Below are 19948 nucleotides of genomic sequence, written 5' to 3'. Positions count from 1 at the left end.
GCAAGTGCTCTACCGACTGAGCTGTCCAAGCACGACTCAGGACCCGTCCTCACAGCTTCAATTCTGCCAGTTTTCTGGGACTTCCTTATTGTCAGTATTTGTTGACAGACGAGAAAAGGTCGTCATCTACATCCACATTTACGTACATACACCGCATGGTGCCTGGTGGAGAGGGGGGAGGGTGGGGGGGGGGGGGCGTGCCCTGTACCACTACTAGTCACTTCCTTTCCAGTTCCACTCATAAACAGAGCGAAAGAAAAACGACTGTCTTTATGCCTCCCTATGAGCCCTGATTTCTCGTATCTTTGCGATCCTTACGCGAGATATGTGTTGGCGGCAGTAGAATCGTTCTGCACTCAGCTCCAAATGCCGACTCTCTAATTTTTTCCAATATTGTTCCTCAATAAGAATGTCGCCTTCCCTCCAGGATTCCCCTTTGAACTCTCGTAGCGTCACCGTAATAATGGCGTGTTGTTCGAACCTACCTGTGGCATATCTAGCAGCCCTCGACTGAATTGCATCGATGTCCGACTTGGTGCGGATCCCAAACACTCGAGCAGTAGTCAAGAACAGGTCGCACTAGTATCTTATATCCAGACTCCTTTGCAGATGAACCACAGTTCCCCAAAATTCTCCATAATTCTCACATACTCGTCCCATTTCATATCACTTTGCGACATGGCACCCAAAGATTTCAACCACGTGATTGTGACAAGCAGGACATTGCTGTATCCTAACATTAAGGATTAGTTTTTCCTTCTCATATGCGTTAACTTACATTTTTCTGCGTTTAGAACTAGCTATCATTCGTCACACCAGCTAGAAATTCAGTTTAAGTCATATTTGTATCCTCCTGCAGTCAGTCAACGACGGCACCCTGCCGCCAGATCATTTTCGTATATAGACAATAACAGTAGTCCTGTCACACTTCTCTGGGGCACTCCTGATGATACCCTTGCCTCTGATGAGCATTCGCCATCGAGGACAACAACTTTTATTTAAGAAGTCTTCCATTCACATATCTGGGAAGCTATTCCATGTGCTCGTACCTTTGTTAAGAGGCTCAAATGATTCTCGGAAATCTAGGAATATAGAACCTGCTTGTTGCACTTTATCCATAGTTAGCGGCATATCATATGAGGAAAGGGCAAGGTCAGTTTCGCATGAGCGATACTTTCTAAAGCAGTGCTGATTCTTGGACGGAAGCTTTTATAAAGTAAATTTATTATATTTGAACTCATAATATGTTCAACAAACCGATGTTAAGGATATTGGTCTGTAATATTGCGGGTCCGTTCTTTTACCCTTCTTATATACAGGAGCTGTCTTGGCTTTTTTCCAGTTACCTATAGATACAACCTAAATGTCTAATTGCTCGGAAAAAAACTCCCTTCAGCCTAGCTACAAACGACGGATGTATTAATGGGTCTCTTAATTTGCGACACCAGGCTTCCTCATTTGCTTCTAATAGTAAATATAATGAAAACTTTCATAGATGCACTTAACAATTTCCAGATTTCCAATCGACTGGCGGCAAGAAATAATATCGACCTGTGCATCAAGTACTCAAGGACTGTACTTTAAACTTCTGCAGTAAAAATTTCACACTTTGAATGTCATCCTTGATAGGAAATGTTCCTTTAGTAATGAAAGGTGAACAATACCGCTCACATTACGGAGGGACGGTATTGTCAAAGATACCACCGCTGACGTTCATCGCAGTCCGACATTATGAATTTCAAGAAAATTAATTAAAATGTATCTGTTACTATAACAAAACGCGTGATTCGTCCTGATTATTCTTGTTCAAAATCAAATCTATTTAGCATAACCTAAGCGGATCCGTGGAGCTTTGACCACAGTCAGATGAAACAGACAGAAATTGCAACGTTCTCATGGATCCGCTATAGGAGAAACACACGCTGATTTAATAATCGCATTAGCTGAGAATGCAGCCTCCGTTCAATGCTGGTTCCAAACAATACCAAGGAACAGTGCGAGCTTTTGTTTTTCCAGCAGTCGCTTTTCTGGGCAGTCACGTAAACTTTCGATGCACAATACAACGGATCCACCTGGGAAGCCAAATATCTGCAAACTGAAGGGGTCTGTTATAGTTATGGTACAGCTGTTTAAGCATAAAACTTTAGTTCAGGTCCAGTAGCCTTCTGTTTTCATTGCTGTCTCAAATGCAGGGCACACTGCTCAATTTTTTTTAAGGGGATTTTATTTTGGTGCGGTACTCGTCCGTCGCAGCGAGCTGTTTGCCTTGGAACATTTCTCGTTGCATCTGATTAGTTGTTTTGTTTCTCTGTTGTGTTACATGCTTTGCCTTTCTCTTTATTAACGACCAAATGCGTCCGCAGGAATTTATCCAACAGAAAGCAAGACTCTGAAATTGCCTTGTTTTATGTAACTGATTAAGTGAGTTTGAGTACACGTCGTGCCCCGTGAACTAAATACGACAAAAAGTATGAGAATACTTATCATATCTCAAACGTGTGACAGCCATCCATTCAATATTTTTTGAAGGTTGATTAAGCGTAGGGGAGAATGTTGAACAAGAAGGATAGTATACATAGGGCCACACGATGTTACCCTGTCGGTTTTTCAGCTTAATAACACAATAACATGAAGGGGGCGGACACTAGCACGACCTTTAGGTGGTGGTGGCGGCGACACTAGAGATCGCCTATGCAGTATCCGACATTTCCACTGTTTTTATTATTGTGTTACATGAGGCTGTGTTTTGTTCAGTGTCTGTAAATATTGCGAGTTTACATATATAAGTGCTGTATAATATATTACAGTTGTTTTGAGGATGTTGTTAATTCTTCAGTTACAGAGTTTTATGGTGATATTTTTAAAACTATATTGCGCAACAAAACTAAAGGATCACTTTTTCGAAACCAAGTAATTGTCTCCCATTGCGACGCATAAGTTTTAAATTTCGTTCAAAGGCGCTTACAAACTTCCCCTGTAATGGCGCAAAAAGGTGACGCCTTGTGACGTCACCCTCGGCGAAGCTTCAAGCAGCATTAAGTGTCGACACATACAAAAAACAAATAGAAAAGGCCGCAGTTCAATTGTTCACGCGAGCTGTAAGGTTGGTTGATTATGTCACGTTGGTACCAAATTTCACCGCAATTATTTCCAACGCCATCATGGACGTGTCGTTACAGCTTCTGTTACCCATATTTCACCCCCTCTTTTGGTGCCTCTGCAATGAGAAGGTCGTTCCAGCGTCTTTTAACCACATTGCACCCCTTCTTTTGATGCCGCTGCGATGGCGCTCAGAACCATGACACACAGCCCTGAAATCACGCGGTGTGCTTATGGGTGGTCCAGGAAAACATTTCGGACACACCACCACTCAAATTCGACACAAAAAGGCCTCAAGGCGTGAATGGAAGCACCCGTTTCCCTGGTGCATTGACTTCCACACATTTCGAGGTCGAAAACGACAGTTCGCAGTGCAATGAGCGAAAGGAAGATATTCTTCAAATGGTTCAAATGGCTCTGAGCACTATGGGACTTAACATCTGTGGTCATCAGTCCCCTAGAACTTAGAACTACCTAAACCTAACTAACCTAAGGACATCACACACATCCATGCCCGAGGCAGGATTCGAACCTGCGACCGCAGCGGTCGCGCGGTTCCAGAATGAAGCGCCTATAGCCGCAAGGCCACACCGGCCGGCAAGATATTCTTGACAACCCTTGAAGCTGCTGATATCTCCAGATGTTTCAACCCTTCTCTAAGAACACTGTGGGGCTACATCCCTATTGAACATGATCGCACGCCTTTGGAGTGCAGTGCAAACTTTGACGCTGCTGACACCCCGTATGTTTCAATCCTTCTCTAAGAACATTGTGGGGCTACAGCCCTATTGAACATGATCGCATACCTTTGGAGTGCAGCGCAACTTTTGACGCTGCTGACACCCCTGGATGTTTCAATCCTTCTCTAAGAACATTGTGGGGCTACAGCCCTATTGAACATGATCGCATGCCTTCGGAGTGCAGCGCAACCTTTGACGCTGCTGACACCCCGTATGTTTCAATCCTTCTCTAAGAACATTGTGGGGCTACATCCCTATTGAACATGATTTCACGCCTTTGGAGTGCAGCGCAACGTTTGACTCTGCTGACACCCCCGGATGTTTCAAATGGTTCAAATGGCTCTGAGCACTATGGGACTTGACATCTGAAGTCATCAGTCCCCTAGAACTTAGAACTACTTAAACCTCACCAACCTAAGGACATCACACACATCCATGCCCGTTCCAGGATTCGAACCTGCGACCGCCATTTTTGCTGTTGTGTACAGGTTGGAACTACTAAGAACCGTTTAGAACCATTCAATGAAATCTGAAGGTGATCTGAAACTTCAAAGAGTTCTTCTGTTTCGTAATCTCTCGGTAGCGCAGCATCAGCGTGGGCATAAATAGAACGGCAGAGGCTCCCTCTAAGCCCCCCCCCCCCTCCCCCAACCTCCAGTTCGTCAACACCCTCGTTGACCCTAGCATCTTTTTTGAGCACGTTACAAATGTTCCTATCAGAAACTTCGACACCATTTCAGCGTGACGGTTGTTCTATCTCCTGAAGAAACGCAAACCGCATCAATGAGATGTCGAAGGGGTTGCCTAACACTCAGATTTTAGAGCAGCCACCATGTAGATTTGGTGTCGAAATTTCTGAAGTGTATTTCTAACACGATCAACAAAGTTTCGTGAGAAGTACTGTTTTATAAATGCACACGTTAACGTTGCACTACCGCGGTATTACGCCACTGGATGGTGGAAAACAGGAGGACTAGACAAACATAAATACCTGATACGCCCGCTTAACCCTCTGGGCAAAACAGGCAATTAGGCTTGTGGAAAGAGCCAAATAAGGTTGGGATCAGTTTCACCTTCTACTTGTAATTTATTGTAATTTAATAACACTTTTACAACCAAAGCGGCACATAGCCGGACCTTTACCGAATGCAACTCTTTCACGGCTGAAGGCCTCCAAACAAGAAATCTTAACGAATCAACAAGATAAATATCCAATTATGATAGCAATAAATAATTAAAAAAACATCACAGCAAAGTAGATAGAACAAACATATGCAAGGTGCAATACCAAAGGCAGAAGGCCACCATTAAGTTTCAAAATTTTGGAATATATTAGCATAGACTTCTAAAGGCAGAAGGCCACAATGTTTAAACTTGAAAGATGAGTTAAAGAATTAATTTTGTAAAATTTTTTAAAAAAGGAAAAATAGCCATAAACCTTAAATTTTAAGCAGCTGAAAACAGATAATTAAACACAGGTGGTGAGCCCAACTACACTTGATCCGTCGGAACCCAACCAGAGGACAGCCACGGACCGACCGACACAACGAATTGCTTCCCATCAATCAGTACATGAGAACTCGGACAGAAAAGGTTAAAAACGTGAAAATCCACAATGGAGTATGTATTAGCTGTCAAAACTACACACCATGTTGGACAGCGACAACAGGTGAGGAGAGGACGCTGCCTGAAATTACGTTAGTGGCCAGCGCAGGTAACCGGAACACTAACGGCCACTAGGCAGAAAATTCCGCTGGTACACTTGAATTTGAAACACGGCAATATAGTTAATTCACCCAAAAGAACACTGCTTAAATTTATGTCAGTGCACAGGGCAGGTAACCAGAACACTAACGGCCACAAGGCAGAAAATTCCACTGGTGCACTCGAGTTGTAGTCAACCAAAATAGTTAATTGCACCACATGGCGGCTTAATTTCAGCAGTAGAAACACTCGGTGTTGCTCACAGGAAAACCTCCCCAACAGCAAACCACCGAAACGAAGCACCACAACATGAATGGACGCGGCTTGGGTAGTTGGCACCACTACTCAATTTTTACGTCATGGGTCGGTGAACCACGAAGCTCGTAGCGATTGGACAGCTCCACACACGCTCCAACACTGCGCAGGGGCTGCCAGCAGACCCAGCCAACTGCACTGTGTGGAGGTAACTTCCCTCGTCCGCAACAACCGACCGACTCCACAGAATTCCGACAACATCTAAAATAGTCGTCAGTGGAAATAACCCCCACTACACACAGAACCTGACAAACACTTGCACGAAGACCTGAATGATACTCAACAGTAACTAAACACAGACGAAGACAAATCGGGAGTCGATGCATGCACACACACAGCCGACTCATGTACGATCGGCGAGCCAATACGCGTCATCCGGTAGGACAACCGACCTAGGATCCGCCAAGACCGTGGCCCGGCTCAAGTGATGCGTGGCGGCAATGGTCGGGCGAGCCATGTAGACGCAGAGCTCACTGCTGCTCCAACCCGACTGCACTAGTGCAGCATTACAACTCCCCGACTGGCAGGTCCGGACTGCGCTCCAGACGCGTTCCAACTGACTGGCAGACCCAAACTCGCAACCCGAACTGCTTACGACAGACAACGACCGGGAAGTAATAGCAGTCGAGCAAAGATACTACGAGACGGGACATATCGATACGCGCTGCTAGCGCGGGTCACGGTCAGGCAAAGCAGCAACTCAGTGACAGCAGTAATTTAAATTAATGTAGTGAGGTGGAAGTTCGTTAAAAACAAGGTGTAAAATACATGATGGCGATAACACGAGCCACGCACGGCTCAGTACCCGTTGATGCCTCGCATCACGTTCAGATTTTGTCGAATAGCTTTGAACGGTGCTTAGTGGTTCCAGCCTACACACAACAGCAAAAACTGCGGTCGAGCTGCACTCCAAGGGGGTGCGATGACGTTCAATGCGAATGCAGCCCCACAATGTTCTTAGAGAAGGCTAGAAAAGTCTGAGGATGACGAAACGTCAAAGGTTGTCAAGAACATCTTTGTCTTGCTCACTGCACTGCGAACCGTCATGTGTGGAAATGTGTGGAAATCAACGCCCCAAAGGAAGAGTTGATTTCAATGACGCTCTTCACGTTACCCCCTGAGGCCTTTTCGTGTCGATTCTGAGCGCTGATATGTCTGAAATATTTTCCTCCGCCACCCGTAAACAAACCGCGTGATTTCAACTCTTTGTGTTGCGGTTCTGCCCTCCATCGCAGAGGCGTCGAAAGAAGGGGTGAAGTGTGGATGAGAGGGGCTGTGACGGCCTTCCTATCGTGTGACACGTCCGTGGTGGCGTTGAGCAGAACGCTAGTGAAATTTCTTGCCAATGTGACACCATTAACTCACCTTCCAGCTTATATGAACTTCTGAGCTCTGGCCTTTCTTCCCGCATGTGTCGACGCCTTGCTGTTTGAAGCGTTGTCGAGCCCGAGGCTGGCGTCGCAGGGCTCCACGCTTTTGCACCTTTGCAGTGGAATGTTGTAGGCACCTTAGAGCCAAATTTCAGACTTACGCCCCGCAATGGGAGAAAATTACGGGGTTCTGAAAAAGTAACCCTTAAATTTTGTCGCGGAGTGTACTACAAAATATGTTAATGATTAAGCCATACTTCGTCATCATGCACCATCTTGTACCTTGAAACAGAAGTTCTCTTTACCATGGAACATGTGATATTTACTAATGACATGACTTTCTTTAATGTCGTAGTAGTTTTCCCTGCCCCGAAAATGGATATTTGTGTCAGTAGCTAATAACTTCTGTTTCAAAATATTTTTAACGTGTGACTAGGTTTTGATAACTCTTTTTCTTAATTTGATTTCTGTTACGGATTAGTAGTACATAGTAGAGTAATAATATAACACAAACACTGTTACACTGAGGTGACAAAAGTCATGGGATGCCTCCTAATATCGTCTCGGTCCACCTTTTGCTTGGAGTACTGCAGCAGCTCGACGGGCCTGGACTCAATATGTCGCTGGAAGTCCCCTACCGAAATACTGAGCCGTGTTGCTTCTTAGCTATCCGTAATTGCTGAAGTACTGCCAGTGCGGGGTTTTGTGCACGAACTGACTTCTCGATTATGTCCCATAAATGTTCGATGGGATTCATACTGGGTGATATGGATGACCAAACCATTAGCTCACCAGTTGTCCAGAATATTTTTCAAACTAATAGAGAACAATTGTGGCCCGGTGACGTGATGCACTGTCGTCCATAAAAATTTCATCGTTGTTTGGGAACATGAAGTCCATGAATGGCTGCAAATGGTCTGCAAGTAGCCGAACATCCAGAGGGCCCAGTTCACTCCATGCAAACACGGCCCACACCAGTATGGAGCCACCACAAGATTGCACAGTGCCTTGTTGCGTACTTGGGTCCATGGTTTTGTCTGAGCCACACTCGAGCCCTACCATCAGCTCTTACCAAAAGAAATCGGGACTCATCTGGCAATGCTTCGGTTTTCCAGTCCTCTAGGGTCCAACCGGTCTGGGTCACGAGCCCAGGTGAGGCGCTGCAGGCGATGTCGTGCTGTTGGCAAAGCCACTGGCTTCGGTCGTCTGATGCCTCAGCCCACTAACGTCAAATTTCGCAACACTGTCCTAACAGATAAGTTGGTCGTACGTTCCACATTGATTTCTGCGATCATTTTGGGCAGTCTTGGTTTTATTTTAACTCTGAGCAAACGCCGCTGCTATCATTAAGTGAAGTCCATCGGCCAGTGCGTTGTCCGGTGTGAGGGGTAATACCTGAAATCTGGTACCATCGGCACGCTCATGACGCTGTGGATGTCAGTATACTGAATTGCCTAACGATTTTCGAAATGGAATGTCCCATACGTCTACAATTAAAATCGCTCAAAAGAGGAAAGGCCGCTGGACCTGATGGGATACCATTTCGATTTTACACAGAGTACGCGAAGGAACTTGCCCCCCTTCTTGCAGCGGTGTACCGTAGATCTCTAGATGAGCGTAGCGTTCCAAAAGATTGGAAAAGAGCTCAGGTCATCCCGGTTTTCAAGAAGGGACGTCGAGCAGACGTGCAGAACTATAGACCTATATCTCTAACGTCGATCAGTTGTAGAATTTTGCAACACGTATTATGTTCGAGTATAATGACTTTTCTGGAGACTAGAAGTCTACTCTGTAGGAATCAGCACGGGTTTCGAAAAAGACGAAACCCAGCTCGCGCTATTCGTCCACGAGACTCAGAGGGCCACAGACACGGGTTCCCAGGTAGATACCGTGTTTCTTGACTTCCGAAAGGCGTTTGATACAGTTCCCCACAGTCGTTTAATGAACAAAGTAAGAGCATATGGATTATCAGACCAATTGTGTGATTGGATTGAAGAGTCCCTAGATAACAGACCGCAGCATGTCATTCTCAATGGAGGGAAGTCTTCGGAAGTAAGAGTGATTTCAGGTGTGCCGCAGAGGGGGTGTCGTAGGACCGTTGCTATTCACAATATATATAAATGACCTTGTGGATAACATCGGAAGCTCACTGAGGCTTTTTGCGGATGATGCTGTAGTACATCGAGAGGTTGTAACAATGGAAAATTGTACTGAAATGGTGCAGGGAATGGCAATTGAATCTCAATGTAGACAAGTGTAATGTGCTACGAATGCATAGAAAGAAAGATCCCTTATCACTTAGCTACAATATAGCAGGTCGGCAACCGGAAGCGGTTAATTCCATAAATTATCTGGGAGTACGCATTAGGAGTGATTTAAAATGGAATGATCATATATAGTTTATCGTCGGTAAAGCAGATGCCAGACTGAGATTCATTGGAAGAATCCTAAGGAAATGCAATCCGAAAACAAAGGAAGTAGGTTACAGTACGCTTGTTCGCCCACTGTTTGAATACTGCTCAGCAGTGTGGGATCCGTACCAGATAGGGTTGATAGAAGAGATAGAGAAGATCCAACGGAGAGCAGCGGGCTTCGTTACAGGATCATTTAGTAATCACTAAAGCGTTACAGAGATGATAGATAAACTCCAGTGGAAGACTTTGCAAGAGAGACGCTCAGTAGCTCGGTACGGGCTTTTGTTGAAGTTTCGAGAACATACCTTCACCGAGGAGTCAAGCAGTATATTGCTCCCTCCTACGTATATCTCGCTAAGAGATCATGAGGATAAAATCAGAGAGATTAGAGCCCACACAGAGGCGTACCGACAATCTTTCTTTCCACGAACAATACGAGACTGGAATAGAAGGGAGAACCGATAGAGGTACTCAAGGTACCCTCCGCCACACACTGTCAAGTGGCTTGCGGAGTGTGGATGTAGATGTAGTTCCAATTATCATTCCGCATTCAGGGTCTGTTAATTCCCTTTGTGCGGACATAATCACGTCGCAAACCTTTTCACATGAATGACCGCTCCACCAGTGCATTGTTGTTTTGTACCTTGTGTCCGCGATACTACTGCCACCTTTATATGTTCATATGCTATCCCATGCCTGTTCTCACCTCATTGTAATTACAGTATTGACAGTATTTTCTCGATTGCAACACTTTCTAAATTTGGATAGAATATTTGTTCCTAGGTACATGACAATTTTGTTCATTGAAGTAGTTTTCCACATTTTGAAAAATCTTACTTTTGCAGAATAATTTTTATAATTTCAGAAAAAAGCGGCTGCTCACTTAAAGTGAATACAGTCATTTCAAAGTGGAAAAAAAATATACTAAACTTCTCTTATAGAGGCGAAAGTCTTGTTCCGAGATACAGCTCTCTTCCTTACTAACAAAATACCTTTCTGGTATGAATGTAAATTTCTTTTTTGTACGTTATTAATACATGTATGGTGGTCATTTTTCTTCTAACGATCTGACATCACATGCCCATATGATCAAACCTATTGTATCCCATAATAGGACATAAAGTTAGAAAATATTCACAAAATATATTTTTAATTGTATATCACTAAAATCATGTTGACGTTGAAAATGAAAAATCTGCATAAAAATAGTATAGTCTGTCCAGTGAGTGAGTCCTTTTGGATGTCAACAAAAATAAGCAGTTAAAATGTAACTAAGACACAGCTGGCCTCCCTTCCTCTTGCAAATTATGCCCTCGCTCTTGACCAAAGAGGTTACGGACGCGTTTGCAACAGTCGGCGGTAGCATACATTACGTGATCAAAAGTACCCGGACACCCCCAAAAACATACGTTTTTCATATTAGGTGCATTGTGCTGTCACCTATTGCCAGGTACTCCATATCAGCGACCTCAGTACTCATTATTAGACATCGTGATAGAGCAGAATGGGGCGCTCCGCGGAACTCATGGACTTCGAACGTGGTCAGGTGAATGGGTTTCACTTGTGTCATACATCTGTACGCAACATTTCCACACTCCTAAACATCCCTAGTCCACTGTTTCCGATGTGATGGTGAAGTTGAAACGTGAAGGGACACGTACAGCACAAAAGCGTAGAGAGCGACCTCGTCTGTTGACTTACAGAGGCCGACGACAATCGAAGAGGGAATTTGATTCCATCAGACACACTCGGCAGGACAGATGAGAAAACATGACCGACACTTTTCGCATTTATTTTTTGTGCCTTTCCTTTCATTTTTTTTCATAGCACGTGCAAGAAGTGTTATTACTGAAGGATATTTGAAACTTCCTGCAGATTAAAACTGTGTGCCGGACCGAGACTCGAACTCGCGGGCAAGTGCTCTACCAACTGAGCTATCCAAAGCACGACTCACGCTCCGTCCTCACAGCTTTACTTCTTCCAGGATATTTATCTAGAAAATGAGTTGCTACCATGGTAGAATTCAAGAATTCCAATGTTAATTAATGATAGCTGCGTCATTGCACGGTTCCATTCGGCAGTTCACCGTAAGTTGTTAATAGCGCTGCACTTCCGATAAACGTAATACACCTTATAAACAAGTTCAGAAACATACGCGTGCTTATCTTAAGAAACTAATGGTTAAATAAAGCAATACGAGAGAGTAAATAGTTATGGCAACATATTAATTACCCTTTGCTAAAATCATCACTGATTGTTCTTGTAATACATATTTTATCGAGGAATCACTTTCAAACTGCGGTAGTTAAGCGTCAAAAAATATTACAAAATTGTATCATTTATTAAAATCTTTCCCTAAAGGAAATGTAACAAACACTCGTGATATGTGCCGAAATAAGTTTCCTGAAATTCTTACTTTACATAAGAAGGCAGTTCGAGTTTATGCACGAGAATATTAAATAACTGAATTGTGAACTCACCATGCAGTGCGTCAATCCGATAAAGGAGACACGCCAAGATTCTCATAGTCGGAGCAGGCGCTGCAAATTTCGCGAGCAGCTGAAACCTCGTCCTTAGAGCTGATGCTGGCACTCGTATCATTATCTGTTTCACCAAAATTAACAATAATGTTTTCCAAAAATCCTCTCTCGCAAGCGTCTTGAATGATTTTTTTTTCGTGTGTAGAACTGCGGATCGCCACATATCTGCTATAACTTCATTCAAAGCTTGGTGAAGCAATTTTAACTCCTTGCTTTGTGAGAAAGGTGGACGCGTGTTATTTCTCGCCACATTTCCTTTCACTTGAGCCCAAAGAAGATCAATGGCATCGTACGTGCAATGGTATTATGGCAAACGAATAGCTTTGTGACCAGCGACTCTAGCGATTTCGTCGACTGTGTGTACAAGAGTTTGTGGCTTGTTAAGCTTAACAAGCTTTACTATTTGACATAGTCGGCGCTTTGTCCACTGAGTAGAACGATAAGGTGCATTATCTATCATTATAATAGACTCTGGAGGAATATTCGGAAGAAGTTTATCTGGAAACCATGAGATGTAATTCGCGGCATTCATTTCTTCATGGAAATTTCCCAACTTCTTCGAATTGAAAGCCCACAAAGCACCATTTATGAACCCTGCACTTGTTCCAGCGTGGCAAACAATTAATTTGCCACGTTTCCCGGTTGGTTGTCTTAGAACTGAAGAACTCGTGTCGTCAGTCCAAATGTGTGAAACACTGTGGTTTGTTTTAATCCAAGTCTCATCCGTAAATATGACTTTGTCAAAGACAATATTGCACATTTCTCTCAGGAAACTGCAGAGCAGAATTACTATGTCCGTCCTCTCCATTACAAATTTACGATTGTTGTATATTTTATACCTGAAGCCTAAAGGAATCAGAACCGAAGAAAGCGACATCTTACCGCCGGAAAACAGCCCTGCCTCACGAAGAGAAACTATAAGTTTTTTCCTAGTTGGCTATTCACCTTTACAGTAATAATTGTAAATATGGTCTCGAATGGCACACTGATTACAATTGTCAATAGCTGTTACTCGCTTCGAACCCTTTCTGCGTTTACCTCGCGTGCTTAGCTTGAAGGCTTTGTCACCATTGTCAAGGCCTATATGTTTTGCCTTAGTCACGCGTTTCACTGTAGCAGTTCCAATACCAAGCGCATCGGCTGTTCATTGCACTACATTTGACACAGGGAGAATAGGTCCGTCATTACGCCCCTCACTTCCAAATTAATCCCGCACACGAACAACAAATTCCCTCACTTGTGAATGCAGGAATTGCCGTCCACCGCTAGCATTCGCAACCGTTAACTACACTGTCCAGCACCAAACTACGAGATCGTGTTTCTGCCCGACAACAGGGCTATGTATCGACGTCTTGCAGTGTGGTGATCCTTCTGCGACCAGCGACATGCTGTCACGTAGCATTTCAGCGGCCTTTTTTAATCGCGAGATGACACTTTAGGACATATCCATTATTGTGGTCACAGTAGTGACACTTTTACCGGCCTTGAGCCATTCAACTGCTCGTTCACGATCGTAAGCGCTCAAATGATGTCTTACAAGCTTGTTGCCTTTACCACCCGGAGTACTATACTACTCGGTTACCAAAACAACCTTCGTCGAATACCGTACTGCATGAACCGTCGAATGCATACAAAGCGCACAAGCTTCGCCGCAATTAACACGCTCCGCCCTCTACATTTCCATTTACTGTCGTTGGTCTGGCGTTCCGTAGCAATTGTATGTTGTCCTGTTATGAACTGGCAGTTGGTCCTTGGCGAGTGTCAGTTGTTTCTTTGCAGTTGTCAAACAGAATATATTTTAATATTAAATCATGAATATGGACATTAACCTAGAAGATTAGCATTACATCTACGAATCTTTCCTTCGTGACCTCTTTTCGCCAGCTAACAACCAATGCAATATTAATTTGTATACGAATCGATGTGAAACACAACGAAAAGAGATCTTAACAATCGTCCTGTAATTGAACTCAACAATGAACCAAACACTACTTTGTCAACTATGCTGCTAGCTTGCCTTCCATGTTTTGAAACTGCATGCAGTTCTGTCTGTGTGTGTAAATGGCCAACAGTATTGAGTTTCGTTACTGCTGTGGAGGTGAGATTATTGTTGCACATATCAGGCGCTGGACCGCGATCCGCCGGATGGGAGACCGCACTGGCGCTTCACGGCTTTCGCTCAGGACGAGGCGGGCCAGGGACTGGTGGGGTATGCCGACGTCCACATCGCCGTCACAGATGTCAACGACAACGCGCCCGTCTTCCCGCAAGCGCTCTACTGGGGCTCCGTGACTGAGAACAGCTCATCCGGTGAGATGTAATCTACAATGCAACACAGGCGACATTGCCTAAATCGCTATCAGTTTGTTGATGTAATTAGTGGAAACAGAAGCGCAATGCATTCAGCAAATTAGTTTACTCATTTGTGACTCGCCTGTGACAGTTTTTAATTGTAGTAAATTAAATTCACCACTGCCTTTCTTAAATGCCACCACACCGGTTTTGGGAGACTGAAGTCGATTCACACTAGAAAATGAAACGAGACAGGCAAACGTCTACGTCATGAAATTGCGGAAAGGGAAAAGTGGCGTCACTTGTCAACATCGGAAGTTAACCAACCTATTCTTGTCGCTCTCGCACACGTTAAAACACTGTAGTGTATTTTGTGCTTTTGTGTATTCTTCTTCCTTTATTGGCTGCTATACAATACCTTGAGAAAAAAAAACTATGCAGTGTGCGGGTAACAACGTAACCTGATGAAACAATTTTCTCTGAAAACCTTTTTTGATAGTGAAAAGGTCAGCTCTATTCAAGGAGAAAAATGCAGATCTTTAGAAATTATTTGTCATTTAGTTGGGGAACAAAATACAATAGATATGGTAAAAACGTTCAATGTATTGCCTTTCAATTTCAGTTCGAGCGATTTCAAAACTTCTAGAAAATAAATGTCAATTTTTTGGAATGTTTTGATGTCTTATTTCCTATTATTTCGCATCTCAGCATCGTATAAAATTTACCATACAACCTTTGTCAGTGACATAGGTTTTGAATTCTGTTTTTTCCTTTAATAGACTCAATACTACTGCTGATTTCTTAATTCTGACAGGTTCTATCATCTGGACATTTTACATCACGGATGTAATTGTTTGTGATGTTCTGTTCCACTGTGAATCGACATTTAATCCTCCGTCTTCAGTAAACTATAATAGTCTCAAAATACTCAGATATGCTGGTGCCCAGCCAGTACAATTAGAGACTGGTTACCCATTCTATGCTATGTCGTTGTGATTCTCCACAGTGAAAAGCCTGAAAAGGGAGGGTTAACCTTGCGAAATCTTTAATAAAGGACACTGTGAAAGAGGCAATGCTTATTTACCGTAAAATGGAGTAACTATGGGATAGGGAGATAACATTGGGACAACGCTTCATTATCGGCTTTTGAAACGAGAGCAGACGCTAAGCCAGGTGCCAACATTTGGAAGCTATCGTGCTACTGCCGTCTGAGTAGATAGTTTTTGCTTTTCGCGCCGATTTTTCGACATTGGTTGTTTACCGGAAACTTTCATACATCAAGAGAAAACTGCGCATTTTACATTACTGACAGGTATTTACTTTGAGAATTACATCTTCTAACACCTCTTTTCTTTCCCTGTAATATTTTTACTTTGCATGCATTACTGTACAACGTCAAAACCGTAAAAAGTCAACACAGAGTGGCGCAACTTTGGGACTGTCCCAAAGTCAATCCATTTGCTGTAACAAGTACACCCACTTTGTTTTAGTATCACACTTGACCAGCCATTCCCAGCAATCCAAAACATGCTCTTGTAACACGACCAGGCAAGAATTCTACAGGGGCAGATGTATGAAACCTTGCAAGCAATGAGAATCAAAACTTCGTCGATTCGTCAAGCAGCACCAAAATTTTGGAATCGCAAAAACACATTACACTGCAAGATCCAAGAAAAACACTTCAGTGCTGTTGGTAGAGCTCACGTCTTTACATATGAGGAGCTGCGATATGTGACGCACATCGTTGCTGTATCGAATTATGGATTTCCTGCCAATGCCGTCAGTCTGCAGTATATTGTCAAGTCCTTCTAATATTTGGACTATAGTGGGAAAAAGGAAGTGAGATTCACCTGGAAAGGATTGGACAGAAGGAATCATGCAAAGACACAAATCAGTGTTGACCCAGAGAACTTTGGAAAAAATTTCACGCTCAAGAGCAGCAATAGATGAAGATATTGACTGCAAAGAGGGAAGCTAAGTACCCTGAGAGCATACAAAATTCATCTAAGGCATGCATGCCAATAATGCGTGTGTGCAGCAGGGAATATTGTGCCACCTTATGTCAACTGTAAAACGGAGAAAATAGGGACAACTTGGACTGAAAGTGATCTCTCCGGTGCCCATTGCAATCAAACCAAGTTACGGTGGTTTGGTGGACACACTTTTGACAACTGGTTCACATCATTAATGTTGCCTATTTTGAAGAGCCAGGAAGAATCAAAGGGTGTTATTGGTAACAACCTTTGTTCCCACATTAATTTAAAGGTACTAAAACTGTTCCAGAAAGGCAACATAAAATTCCTAGCACTTTCTCCAAATTCTGCACATGTCCTGCAGCCACTGGATGTGGCATACTTATACTGAATGAAAGTTGCCTGGAGATAAATGCTAAAGACTGCGAGAAGATGGCCACTGGAAGTCACTGTACATCTGTAGCCAAGGAACAGTTTCCCACACAGCCGAAGAAAATGTGGATCATTTGTACAATGGTCCAGGCAACTTGACTGCTGGATTCCCCAAGGCAGAAATTTATCCTACTGACACACAAATGGCCCTCTAATGGTTGCTTTCACAGAGCCTGGACATATCCATTTCTTCCCTCATAGGAGATAGTTTCTTACAACAGCTTGCAAAGAAACAGGAGGAAACAACCAAAGGTAATCACCAAACAGTGACAATGAAGAGACTGAAAGCCCCTCCCCCCAATCCCTTCCCAGAAGAGAATCTTTTGGCAGAGGAACTCGAAACTGAAGCACCATTCCAACATCAGCCACTGCCATTAGATCATACAGAAGCTCAAAATAGTGTATCAGGGAAGAAGACACCAAGCAGTAGTACTCATGGTGGCCACATTATCTCATCATTACAAGACAGTGAAAACAGCATAAATATAAACGATGAATTCAGTGATTTTAGCAGTGAATGCATACTCACAATGTTGCACCCACAACATGAATGTAGCCTCCAAAGTCTGGCTGTGGGACTGTATCTTCTGGTATATTATGAATGTGAGCTTTATCAAAGACAGATAACTAATAAGGGAACCTCCCCATCGCACCCCCCTCAGATTTAGTTATAAGTTGGCACAGTGGATAGGCCTTGAAAAACTGAACACAGATCACTCGAGGAAACAGGAAGAAGTTGTGTGGAACTATGAAAAAAATAAGCAAAATATACAAACTGAGTAGTCTATGCGCAAGATAGGCAACATCAAGAATAGCACGAGCAAAGGAACGCCATGGTCCCGTGGTTAGCGTGAGCAGCTGCGGAATGAGAGGTCGTTGGTTCAAGTCTTACCTCGAGTGAAATGTTTAATTTTTTATTTTCAGACAATTATTTTGCAAAGCTGCACAGGTACACAGAGCAGTATTGTTTACGTGATCGTGTGTCAATTATCAAAGTTCAGGCACTCACACATAATCAACTTCGCTCTCCAAAATTCCAGGACATGTTCAAATTTGCTTGGACATATGCTGGATTTGACGGTCTACACATGGAAAAATTTGAAAACTTTAAAAACATATGTTTTGACAGAGCACAGGGAAAACTGTGCGACTATCAAACTGTTGCATTCATTTGTTGCAGTATATGTGACAAACTCTTATGTTTTCATCACTTTTTTGGGAGTGATTATCACATCCACAAGAAAACCTAAAGCGGGCAAGGTAGAAGAATCTTTTTACCCATTCGCGAAGTGTACAAGTTAGGTGGGCCGATAACATACTCCTGTCATGTGACACACATGCAGTCACCAGTGTCGTATAGAATGTATCAGACATGTTTTCCTGTGGAGGAATCGGTTGACCTATGACCTTGCGATCAAATGTTTTCGGTTCCCATTGGAGAGGCACGTCTTTTCGTCTACTAATCGCACGGTTTTGCGGTGCGGTCGAAAAACACAGACACTAAACTTATTACAGTGAACAGAGACGTCAGTGAATGAACGGACAGATCATAACTTTGAAAAAATAAAGAAAGTAAAATTTCACTCGAGGGAATACTTGAACCAAGGACCTCTCGTTCTGCAGCTGCTCACGCTAACCACGTGTCCACGGCGCTCCTCAGCTCAGACTGTTCTTGGTGTTGCCTATCTTTCGCATGGACTACTCAGTTAGTATATTTTGCTTATTTTTTTCGTAGTTCCACACAACTTCTTCCTGTTTTCTCGATTGATCTGTGTTCAGTTTTCAAGGCCTATCCACTGTGCCAGCTTATAACTAAATCTGAGGTGGGTGCGATGGGGAGGTTCCCTTGTAAGATGGGAGAGAATGGTGATATACTAACCACTGCCGTGAAGGAGTTTGGGGTGTTTTGGAATGGCCAACTAAACTTGATGAAATTTACTGCTTAGATTTAATAGTACAGCTGACCAGGCCACCCAAACAACTTGGTTTTTGAGGCATAAAAAGTGTGTCTGAGCTTCAGATTTACATTGAACTCTTTAGTTTTTGCAGGAATTTGAGTTTGCGGTGTAAACCTCATTATTATCAAAATTAAACTCACTTTTGTATTGTTGTAAGATGTTTATCTATAAATTTTATGCTGATTAGCCACAATAAATAGTTGTAATAAATTTACCATAGCATACACTATTCTTTTCAGGTATTCATGATTCAATGATTAATGTGTAACAATGTGAAAAACTGATTTGTCTTAGTATTTCAAAGAGAAGAGGTGCTTTCTCGATGTTACTGGGGTCAAATAGGGACACTCATTTTTAGCAGTTATAAAAATATCAATGCCCATGAAGTAGAACGACGTACATGTTTGGAAAACGGAAGGTCAACTTTATATCGAAACAAAGTCTTCATGTATTCACAAAAAAACTGCAATACATTTCCATAGTTACTCCATGTTACAGTACCCTACTTACAGTTAATATTGTTTATTATTTAGTCACAGGGAAACTTAGTGATCAAATTACTGCAATGCAATAGTGACCATTTGCAAATAAATATCACTATTCCGCTTGTTAAAGCATGATAAAATTTCAGTTTCAATTACATGAAACATTAAGCACTTTGTACCTCTGTCTCTGTAGGTGTTGTGCAAGGGATAAATCCCATTTAACTTATTGCCGTGTTATTGAAGGGAGGTACAACTTACTCCCTGTGGACCAGTATTTTCCAGGCAAGAACTTATGCTATTTAGAAATTCCTTCCTCTAGTCTCTTCATACCCTTCTAGAAACACTAAAGAACAATTGCACACAGTGTAGCCTGTGTGCTACTACAATGGTCAAGATATTGACGAAAGGCCAGCTGTTAGACCTCTAAGGATTTGTGCATTTTCAACAAACTTAATACTGACAATAATGTGGTCTGGAGGCAAATAGTGTGGCACTATCTTTTTTCCTTTCTCCTCCCATATCTGTTTCATAAAGCCAATAAGAGGAAATATATTTTCAGTGCTGAAATTGAAACCACTTGAAATTTCTTACAGAATAGTTGTCAGTATGTTGTACATTTATATTTT

General features: G+C 42.9%; 1 protein-coding gene across 1 annotated transcript in view; it reads left to right on the top strand.

Moving 5' to 3' along the window:
- LOC124620079 (neural-cadherin-like) overlaps positions 1 to 19948 on the top strand; it is a 198997-nt gene that overhangs the window by 99780 nt on the left and 79269 nt on the right. Inside the window, exon 5 of the mRNA XM_047146746.1 lies at positions 14306 to 14492. Coding sequence (XP_047002702.1) covers positions 14306 to 14492 — 187 coding nt within the window. The remainder of the gene's footprint in view (positions 1 to 14305; positions 14493 to 19948) is intronic.

The sequence above is a fragment of the Schistocerca americana genome, chromosome 6, assembly GCF_021461395.2.
Source record: "Schistocerca americana isolate TAMUIC-IGC-003095 chromosome 6, iqSchAmer2.1, whole genome shotgun sequence".
In the NCBI taxonomy this organism is placed as follows: domain Eukaryota; kingdom Metazoa; phylum Arthropoda; class Insecta; order Orthoptera; family Acrididae; genus Schistocerca; species Schistocerca americana.
This window is presented reverse-complemented; position numbering and strand designations above follow the sequence as displayed.